Source organism: Centropristis striata, chromosome 4 (genome assembly GCF_030273125.1).
Source record: "Centropristis striata isolate RG_2023a ecotype Rhode Island chromosome 4, C.striata_1.0, whole genome shotgun sequence".
Taxonomy (NCBI): domain Eukaryota; kingdom Metazoa; phylum Chordata; class Actinopteri; order Perciformes; family Serranidae; genus Centropristis; species Centropristis striata.
Window position 1 is genome coordinate 13,165,051 of NC_081520.1, and position 11,177 is coordinate 13,176,227.

At 37.7% G+C, this 11,177-nt stretch overlaps 2 protein-coding genes across 2 annotated transcripts; one reads left to right on the plus strand and one right to left on the minus strand.

The window, feature by feature from the left end:
* Positions 1 to 2,241: 2,241 nt before the first annotated feature.
* On the minus strand, positions 2,242 to 4,663 carry hmgb1b (high mobility group box 1b). The gene is made up of 5 exons (XM_059332001.1): positions 4,504 to 4,663; positions 3,483 to 3,638; positions 3,229 to 3,374; positions 2,949 to 3,123; positions 2,242 to 2,827 (listed from the first exon to the last, which is right to left on the minus strand). Exons 2-5 carry the CDS (start codon positions 3,627 to 3,629, stop codon positions 2,693 to 2,695), a joined length of 603 nt encoding a protein of 200 aa, XP_059187984.1. The 5' UTR covers positions 3,630 to 3,638; positions 4,504 to 4,663; the 3' UTR covers positions 2,242 to 2,692.
* Positions 4,664 to 7,615: 2,952 nt separating this feature from the next.
* Positions 7,616 to 10,776, plus strand: LOC131970634 (testis-expressed protein 26-like). Its single transcript, XM_059332069.1, has 7 exons — positions 7,616 to 7,755; positions 8,447 to 8,531; positions 8,623 to 8,785; positions 8,892 to 9,048; positions 9,193 to 9,369; positions 10,204 to 10,359; positions 10,462 to 10,776. Exons 1-7 carry the CDS (start codon positions 7,707 to 7,709, stop codon positions 10,593 to 10,595), a joined length of 921 nt encoding a protein of 306 aa, XP_059188052.1. The 5' UTR covers positions 7,616 to 7,706; the 3' UTR covers positions 10,596 to 10,776.
* The last annotated feature ends 401 nt before the right edge of the window (positions 10,777 to 11,177 follow it).

Sequence of the window (11,177 nt, forward strand, 5' to 3'; positions counted from 1 at the left end):
TCACTGCTTTCCCCCTAATAAAAACAACCATTGTTATCCTAATGTTAACTACATGCAGTGAGAGCTGAGGATCTAACCCTGTTTCTGTGTGAGTCCTGCTGAAAGGAGACAATTGTGGCTTTATTCATATTTGCAAACACTTTTGGGAGCACTGTTCTTTGTGTGGCAAAGGTCAATGCTGCTGAGGAAATATCTGATAAATGGACATGTGAACCCCGGTTAAGTGACTGCAAGGCCACTTTGACTGTGGGACTGTCTCCAATTACACACAGAGGGAACTTTATCCCAGCAAAGGATCACAAAAGGTACCCGCCTGGACTCACTGGGGACACTCAAACCATTAAAAGGTCTTTTCTCTGGACACTTTGGTGGGACTAGAGTACACGCACAACTATTAATTATATATGACTTTAAGAGAAACCTGAAGTCCCTGTGCACAGCCAGTACTAGCCACCATGTGCTGGTGGGTGGCAGAAACAACTTCGATAAGGAAAAAGAAAACATTTATTTGTCTTCTTGGATTGAATAATGCAACATTTCAGTAATATGGTGACAGTTAAGAGCACTCATGATATGCACTGTGCTGTATGTTTGGTACGAGCCTTTAATTTAAACATATATGAAGCAGGTACATTACCATAAGTTCTATAAAGAAGCACATTAATAAGTCTCTTGGAAGAGAAAAGTCAATTTCATGTTTGATTGCTTATTATATGATGATTTAAGTAAAATACCCTTAACTTCTGTTGAGTTCTTAGGAATGAATGATTGTAAGACATTTTGTGTTTAGGTAGGAAAAACTTGTTTGGCTGATTTCATTTTAAAAGCCTGGAACAAAAAACGAATTTCTTTGTCTTATATGTAATGTCTGAAGTTATGTTTATATCTGAAAAATGTCTCTCCACTGCAAGCTTTTGTGTCCTGTATGACACAAAACCTATAAGTTATTAACTTTGGGTGTCAAACTGTTGCATTAAAAATGTGGCTGCAGGTTTTAGATCCAACCAAGCACAGCACACACCTGAACTTAAACCTGCAGCCACAACGGCACATTCCTGGATCAGTTTGACACCCCTGATTCGTGGCGCCACCTTCTGGATTTATGTTCCTAAAACCACAGTAGAATAACTAATAACTCTCTTTGAAAGGCTACTTGGGGATAAAACAAAACAAAAACAGAACAGGAAGCCTAGCGCCTGACAGGATATAAATCAGACAGATAACATACATTACACATATTCTCTAGATCTCATTCTTGTCTTGTGTGATACCTACTTACTGACCTACAGACAGGATTCTGACATACAGACACTTATTTCCAGGCAAATGCAATAATCCTGCGGGGCACTGATTCATCAACTTCAGGTTGTTTTTGGAACTGACAAACTATGCGAAAGCTTATCACTGTAATATGATGTTTGATTGCGATCGAACAAGTCCGAGTGCAACTATGTATCGTTTATTCAGAGGCAGCTTCACCCTATAGTAAAAATAATATTGATAGTATGAGTAAGGCCCAAACGATATGGGATTTTTGAGACGGACAGTTTTTTGGGGGAAATTCTCTGATTACCAATATGGCAGACCATACAATGTATTTTTGAGCATGAATGAAAAGAAACCTTTTCTATGTTGATTGTGTACCAGTTTTGTATCAATACGAAAGTGCAAAGGTACTTGGAGGGCTGTATTTTTAAAAACATTTCACCTTATCAACTACATCTCCATCTTTGGAGACGAAGTCCCACACACTCCTGCATGTTGCTTTTCAGCCATTATGTGAAGACACCAATTCTTAAATCACAGCAAGATTTGTTTTCTGCATTAGTTGTTCCATTGTGAGAAAGGTTTTCTTATCACTGCATATTGGACAACAGATATACCGATACCAATGGATCATTATTTTTATGATAGGCCAACATGAGCCAGCTGATCAATACATTTCTTGCTCTACCCTTCAGTCCTTATTACCAGTTTTAAATAGTTGTTTTCCAGTATACTGTTAGGAGTATGATTGGACACCAGAAACAACAAAGAGCTGTTGGCTTATCTTGCACTCATTCACTTGTGCAGCTACCACCAGCTAAAACGTCTTGTATGAAAAACCTTAAACCTGTGTTTGAATTATTTTATGTGTACTTGACAGGGTACATGTTCTACATGTTGGGTCTTTGAAGAGTGGCTGGTCGCCTCCGGAGATGTTGAGAAAACCACAATTAAGTGGAAGAATAAATAACAAACTTGTTTAAAAAAAAAACGACCTTTATTGATGACATTCGTGAATGTCAACAGCTGCATTTGATATTAGAGTGGTATTCAAAGAACAATAAAAAGACATCGGGACAGCACATAAAAAAAACATTTCTCAAAATAAAGAAAAATACACTACCAACTCAAAAATCTTATTTTTGAGTTGTGACACCTAGATTAGTTACCTTCATATTTATTTCTAATCCGCCTAAATTGTTACTCAATATGGCAAGGGATAAAGAACTACCACTAGAAAATCTCAAACTTAAGATATGTAGTGTTAACTTTAGAAAAGAAAAAGGAGAATAACACTGTACACCTTAAAAACATTAAATATACACATATTCTTGTTCAGTCTGACTTATGTTTCAAGATGGTAAATTGAGTATATTTGGGTTATATGGCATAATAAACAAAAATTCAGGTCCGACCACTATGCAACCTATTCATCATCATCCTCATCATCATCGTCTTCCTCCTCCTCCTCTTCTTCCTCGTCATCATCATCATCATCTGCTGCGGCAGCAGCAGCGGGTGCTGAATCAACTGTGCCCTTCGTGCGGTAAGCAACGACATCCTGTGGAGAGACCAACAACATGTATTTTTAGCACTAGAGAGAAACCTTCATGCTGCAAAGTAAAAGAAATCTCAAAAAAACAAAATATGATTCGAAAATTTGCCCAAACGAGTCTTTTTACCTTGTCATATTTCTCCTTCAACTTAGAAGCCTTCTTCTCATACGGCTGCTTGTTCTCTGCAGATGAGCTGTTCCACATCTCTCCCAGCCTTTTCGCGGTGTCTCCAATGCTGAGCCCAGGAGTCTCAGTTTTTACCTTGGGGCGATAGTCTGCACAGAACAGGAAAAATGCAGACCTGTAGAGAAAACAACGTGTTAGATAAGTTAAGATATCATAACTTACTTTTTACTCATTTAAAAAAAAAAAAGTTTGTGTGAAGCAAGTTGATTACAGAACTTACGGTGGTCTTTTGGGGGCATTGGGGTCCTTGAAGCGCTTTCTCTTCTGGCCCTTGGGGGGATCGTAATTCTTCATTTCCCCCTCATAACGCACCTTGTCTCGTTTGGCCATATCTTCGAAAGTGACTTTCTCTTTCGGTGACATCGTCTTTGAGGATACAAAATAAAAAATTTTAAACACATACTGTTTGAAAAAAAAATTTGGATTTAATAAAAAAATTAAAATAAAAAAGATACTAAGAGTAATCTATTTTACCTTCCATCGCTCAGAGCATTTCTTGGAGAACTCTGAGAAGTTGACAGAGGCTTCAGGATGTTTCTTCTTATGCTCCTCTCGGCATGTTTGCACAAAGTAGGCATATGAGGACATTTTGCCCTTCGGCTTCCTACAATCCCTCACCATTTTGGATCACTAAATAGAGACAGAAAAAATGTTTTGAGATAAATATATCCAAGTCTGCTCATGCAGCAGTGACAGTATCTAAATATCTCCCAAGCCAAATCCCTGCCTCTTGCTTTGTTAGTCCAATCTATTGTTTAAATGGGGTGGTGGGAGGAGGTGTCTGGGATGACTAATAATCCATTGTATGTATGAAGAGGCCAACATGATGCTTCCTTTAATGCCACACTCCACTACACATGATCATACTGCTAGTTTTATTCCAGCATACACTAGCAGTGATAAAGCAGAGTTAATACACGCAGCAAAATGCGTTAACTACATTAAAATAATAACGTAAATTTCCCATTAAAATAACATGCAGATGACGGCATTAGCTTCCACCGCTAGCTGTTAGCCGCTGCTTTGTGTCGTCTTGCTTTTAGCATTAGCATGTTAGCTTCTAGCAAGCTGGCGTGACACACAGTGCTCATTTCACGACACGATTATTAAAATGGTTGATTTGATTGCGAACAATGGCTAACGGGCTGCTAGCACCCGCCTCTTACAAGGCCTCCTATTTAACCTAAACAGTCCGTCTGTATAATACAAATTATTGGTTTGACCTAATAAATAAAAGTGGCGATGATTGTGCAGAAAGGCAGCACCGCTCGCCTCACTGCATCCCGGGCTGCCTCAGCACCAGGTATCGGTTCAACCTACGTTCAACCTTCTAGCTTAGCATTAGCTTCTATGAGAGCATCACAGCCAGCCTTGCCTTTCCAGCTCAGTCATGCAAGTAAACGTGTAACGTCGATGTTTGCTGTGCAAACCTTAGTACGTTCAGAACAAGTACACATTATTGGCTTTGCAATACATCAATATGTATTATTCTTACCTATACAGTGCCTATGGGGTCAGCTTTACGTCGGTACGTCTCAAACAATGGAAGGAGAAACACGGGCAGTCCGCGGCGGTCTGTGGGATGAGTGAGGAGCCTCTGTGTCTGTGTGTGTCGGGCTCCGGCTGTCGGACATTGGCTGTCGTCGATTCCTTGGAGGATCTAATTGGACACCGGCTGTGTTAGTACGGCCTGGTTGCAAATAGTAGACCTACTGTTGGTTGTCCAAAACATGACGGGGCGATGGCGCTAAAATTGAATGTGGAAAAGCCAACGCCTTTATTCTAGTGAAAGCAGCAAATGATGCAAGGCGAGTCAAGCTGAGGATGGAAACAAGTGCAGAATGGTGTGGTTGGATAGTGGTAACCCATATTGTTTATCTCACCCTGTAAAAATAATCGCCTAACTCATTTTTTCAAGTTTTGCAGGAAACACAAAAAAATTCACCAAAAGTGTAACATATGACATTTATTGATCATTTCACTCAAAAAGGATGTAACAAAGGATGGCTATTGGGATAGTAATAACGGAGGCCGGCTCTACACAGGGGCAAGAGGGGATAGAGCCCCCTTAAATAAATGTCTTACCCCCTCAAATCAAAATTTTAAAATTTGAGAAAGCACATTTTAATATAGGCTATTTACAAAAATAATATACATTACAATTTGACAAAATTATCTGCAGTAGCGGAAAAATCCCCTGAAAAAGGGACACACGATACACGATTGTTAGTTGAAATCTGGATGAAGGATGTTTTATTTTATTTTATTCATTTATTTTCTTTTTCTTTTTCAGTTTCCTCCCCTGAGGCATTGCCACCTTATTGCGGTCAGGGGGTTTGCGTGCCTCAGTGACCTTAAGAGCTGAAGACCAGCAGAAGGTAAGTCTTCAGGTCTGAAGGTAGAGGCCTGACAAAGTGCAATCCACTTCTCCAGGTTGGGGTTGGACACAAAGACCCCTTTCAATGAAGAAAGCATCATTATTATAAGCACAGAAAAAGTGCTGGAGCATGATGTGTACACATGCTGGAGCATGACGTGTACACATCATGCCCCCTTCACATTTCTGACTGCCCCCTAACATATGCCTGCCTAGAACCGCTGTGTGTAAATTATGTAACTTAAGAGAAATAAATGACTTAAAATAAAAAAATAAAGTGTTACCATATCTTGCTTGAGTCACAAAGGCATGTTAAAAAAATTGCCTAAGTCACATTTTGTTTTGACTTAGGCATAATAAATCCGCTTAACTCACACACTTGACATAGGCCATTATCTTAAAGGGGTAAAATCACATGATCTGATGATTTAGGCAAAAAAAAAACCCAATTTTGAGGAAAAATGACTTTGTCGATTATTTTAACAGTGTGACATTATGTAGCCGAAGTATAATAACACTACAATGTGCAATTAGTTACAGTGATATATTGTTATAGTTATTATATTACTGTCTTATTCACATGTAAGCAGCATTTAAGGGTTTTGTTATTGTTTTGAGCTCCCCCAATCTGTATGTAAAATCAATGTGGAGAGCACCAAAACCAAAACTAACTAAATTACTTTAATTAGATGCTATGGTTGTACTTGATCCCCACTTCTTTTTTTTGCACTACAGTAGCTTTTCCAACTTTTTGCACACAAATTTGGTAGTAATAATGGTCCAAAACAGAAAAAAACTTTGCACATTCTTAGACCAGTGCATATGTTCGATTAAGATTTGTTTTGGACCACACACACAGAAAAATCATGCAGCACAATGGATCTTTTGTGAGTGGATCAAATATATATACCGTACATAAAGAAGACTCCTGTACACTGTCTAACTTCCAAGGAATATATATGCGCATAATTTGCCTATCTAGCACCCCGAAAACAATGAAATAAATTTATGCCTTGCAATTTAGACAGCGTGAGGGAATTTTCCTAATAATAATGATCCAAAACTATGTAAAATTGAATGTTAATTTTTTTTAAATTTCAAAAAGAACAGTGCATTTTATTGCCTAAGGTGGAGGAAGTTTTATGAATTTATTATTTTAGATTAGATTAAAATCAGTTTTGAGGATTAAGATTAAAGTGCAAAGGTTTCCTTACAAATGTAGTGGTTGAAGACCAGAAGACCTTGGTTTTGCACGTGTTAAGTTACTTGGCGAGGAAAAAAACTTCCACAGTACTCTGATGTAAAAACGATAACAGAAATCTTTATTCAACAGTTCTGTTCTTACAATTTATCAATGTTGATTTCCCTTATCAATAACTATAACTGTGGTAAGGAAACCATGCAGCTCGGTCCTTCAATGAGCCTCAAATAACAGAACTTACTTAAAAAATGACATCTTTATACAAATATCATTCTTATATGAACATGAATTACATCTAATTATGTTATATTATATGTCTGACTGACTGACTGACTGACTGATTGACTGACTGACTTACTTACTTACTTACTTACTTACTTTTAACCTAATATAAAACACACTGAAATTGTTCCTATTTATTAACTTGTACTTCTATAAATATAACTTGGCTCCCACAATAACTGTCTGGTTAAGTAGGAGTGAGTCAACTAAGACATGGTTGATTTCCTTATCTGATATGTATCTTGCAGGGTGCTTGTATAAACTAACTATATATTTGGAATATATATCATCAATTTAAAAAAGACATGTTTTCTGAAATGGAGTGAATGGAGAGAAATAATTTGAGTAGCATAATTTACATCGGCTACAATTCATCACTCTATAAGATAGGTCTAATTATATGTTTTCCATATAAACTGTTTATCTGCAGACTAATGAGTAACTACTGCCATGCAGTTAATGTTGAGTTGAAGATTATATTATAAAATAAAAAAACTGTACATAGTTGCTTACTATCACTCTCAGTAACAGCCATAAATAAGGCATATCCTATACAGTCTATGGGCATATCTGGCAATGTTGCATTTTTAATGCAACATCTCTCCTGCTGAGCAGCTCACAGTGGCCATGCAAATGTTGTAGGTCTCCATGACCACAGCACCTAGAAACACCCTGCACTCGGCTCTGCCTCTGCACAGATAAAGACAATACCTTTTAAACTGTCTAATTGTTTTACACACAGGCTCAAATGTAAGATCCACAGTTGTTGACTATACGCTTTTCAGTAAGCCATTCATGAAGTGAACTGTCATTTGGAAATGGAAATGCAAAGGTTTTCATGACAACAACTATAGCACCAAACCAGTGGACACCAATGGCAACCAAAGGTAATGTTAAACCAAGGAAATGTTGCTATTATTTCTTAGTATAACCTGTAATATGTTAGGATTCTTATGTGTTTGTAGTTTATATATATTATGCCCTGTGGATGGCATTCATTATGTCTTTTTTTTAGTTGAAACAGTTCCTCATGAGAGTCATGGTTTATCATCACTCCTGTGGTTATACTTACATTTTCACTTACTGCAGTGTAATTATTATTGTATCACATTTAATTCCCCTGTTCACACACTTCGCCTTGGGGTCATTGTGGTTCCTACCTGCTGTTGTGAGTGTCAGCAAGAGTGTTATTTCCACTGGGACTTTCATAAATCCTGTTTTTGTTCCACCGATGGTATCAGGTGTCTTTTAACATTGTTCTCTAAATGGAAAAAATAAAAACTAGGATTAAACATGAGTCCAAGATAAATAAATAAAAGTTAAGCACAGTTTTCTTTGTAGTTAAGACGCAAAAACAACTGTTATCATCAGAAAAGAGCAGGCATCTTGTAAGGAAACTATAGAAATAATTTTACATAGTATTTCTAGCTTTTGCATAATTTGATTGATTTATGTTTTTCACTTAATTGTGCACCTTGCTCAGTACCTGTTGCCCAGAGTGACAACCTAATCCTTTCTTTCTTTCTTTCTTTCTTTCTTTCTTTCTTTCTTTCTTTCTTTCTTTCTCTCTTTTTGTAGAAGGAACACAGTGGTGGGATCCTTATGAAACATCTAACAGAAGACAATTTGTTTATCGGCCAAACTCAGCTGCAGAGATTCTGCTGTGAGTTTTAGTCATCGAGTTCTGGCAAAGTTCTGCAGAATTTGTTTCTTTGTTTCTTTGTGTGTGTAATTGCTTGTCTGTGTTGATGCAGGTGCCCAAAATCAACTTCATTTATTGACTCCTATTCACAGTCTGGACCTTTGGGTTCATCTGTGTACAACAAGGATTTTCGCTGGAAGCCAGCCTGTAAACCTGAATGCATTCGTACAGGGACAGCTTCGGGGCAGAGGAGAAACAACCCACATCCCAGTCAGGTTGGTATTTAGGCTGTGTTAGCCTCAATTTTACATTTATAGTTGAATGCCATGCTTGACCTCTCACAAGGTATTGTGACCTTTAAATCAAGTTATGTTCCCCAAGTCTTTCATGATGTGGAGGCTGCCGAGGGACGCCGCACGGAGCTCCAGGTATGTCAGCTTCCCTTGGAACTGTCCACCGTCTGAGGGGGAGATACGTAAGGCCTTGACAGCACAGTACAGCTCCATCTACAGATGTGACTACACGGGTATGCCTCAAGGTACGACAAGTCTGTTGCTTCAGTCTTGTGTATGTAAAAGCTTGTCAGAACAGCTGACGTTCAAGCATTCAGGCATGTCTAAATGAAACAATCATTTTTCTCTCTGCAGCTTATTTTCCTTGTGTTGTGGAACTTGTTTGACAGGAGATGATCATATTAATAATGCAGAAAGAAGACTTGCACCTCTGCACAGCAGGAAAGAAATGCCGCTTTCTACTGTCACAGAGATGAGGGATAATTACCGCCAGCCAAAGCAAAAACCTGAACTGCTGGGCAACTATTCGCACTACAGCTGCAGCACAGATCCTAACTGTGGTATAGGTACTGTATGCTTTAAAATACTGATGTCAACACAGTGTGTTCCTGCAGTTCATAAATGGTTTCTATTAATCAGGGCTGGACACTAACATGGTCGTTTAGTAGGCTACATGCTTTGAGTATCTGTACTTTATTTGCAAATGTATGACTTTTACTTCACAGCACTTTTACTTCATGGCATTTGAAGACAAATGCCGTCAGCAGATTCATTTTGTTTTCTAAAAAAGAGAAAAACAATCAGAGTAAACAATTATACTATGCCTGTCAGTCAAGTTCAAAGTACTTGCTGCATTTTTTGAACAGCTCAGTTTGAATTTGTGGTATTGATGGCTACAGCAGACAAATATTGTGATTTCACCATTGCTGAAATAAATAAAGATTCATATTGTTTTAAGTGCTTGCTCCGTTCATGCATAAACTTTGTCCCTGCCTATACACATTTGATGTATAACCTGGGTTGTTTAATTTCACATAAACATTTTTTTAAAATTGTCTGTGCTTGTAGTAGTTGCAGTTTTTATGCTATAGTTGGTCAAGCTTTTTTGCACAGGTTCTTTACGTAAGTTGTTGTACTCAGTAAGTTGTTTGGGAGTCATTAGTAAATGTACTGAGGCAATAATTCAATAACGCATTGACACGAAAAGTAAAATGTACTTTTAAATACTTATGGGTAAGTATTTTTCAAAGCAAGTACTCCAGTAGTTTAACTCAAGTAAAAAAAAATCATGATAACTTTTACTTTTATCAGAGTAATATTTGAGCAGTATGATCTATACTTTGACTCATGGAATGGAATTGTGTCCATGCTATTAATAGATTATCATCTGTGTGTTGCAGTTCCAAATGTTGTTCAAAGGCACGCGCAGCAGAAAAGATCAGATCTGACAAACTATGACAGGTTTTGTGGAAAGAGAGCCACTAATGTCGCATGTGTGATAAAGTCTCTGCTGCCGCAGGAGCTACAGGCGTTACACAGGATTTTACCTGAGGAGGGTGAGCATCAACTTATGCCTGTATGAGCATTTTAACAGTTTGCCAAGTGATTTCAGTTGTGACAGACAAGTTATACATCTTTTGTGTCTTTTGGCTTTGCAGAGAAGGAGGCTGTAAGATCAGCCTTGAGTAAAGATACACATCCAAACAAAGAGGGGAAAGTGAATAAACTCCCTGCGGTTGTGTTTACTTCCTGCTCACCAGAGTGGATATCAAGCTGGCCCGGACCTCTCTGAAACTCACTGCTCATGTTAGTAGTTTGTAGTTTGTGTTGTCTAATTTCTTATCATGGTAGATATAAGATAAATCAAATATATATTATAGTATGCCGTAAATTAACAGTGTAATGCAGAATTTGTTTGCTGTGTCATTTCGTGTGGAACTCGTGTGTTGTGATAATTAAACATCTCTGCCTGATGAAAAGAAATGTGTCTGCCTTCCTGTTTCATCGCCCCCATGTTCTGCTATCTGATGCTATGCAGTCTGTTTTCAGCTTGATATAGAGACAGAATTAAAATAGTTGCATTGATTAAATGTGCTCTTTCTGCACAGAATATCACAAGAAGATGGTTTCTCCTGTTTTGCATTGTGAAGTAATGTTTCCACAGTTTTTCTTAAAGGAATAATTATTCTATTTGATGTTATTGAAGTTATTCATATTTCGGTAGTTGCAATGAAAATGTAATAATGTCACAAATTAAACTATATTACATGACTGCTCCAATAGTTGACTGTTAAAAGTGTGTAAAAGGTGCAATATGTTTTAACATGGCTTTAACAAGCCTGTTTGTAAGTGCAGGTTCATGTCTTTAGCTTTG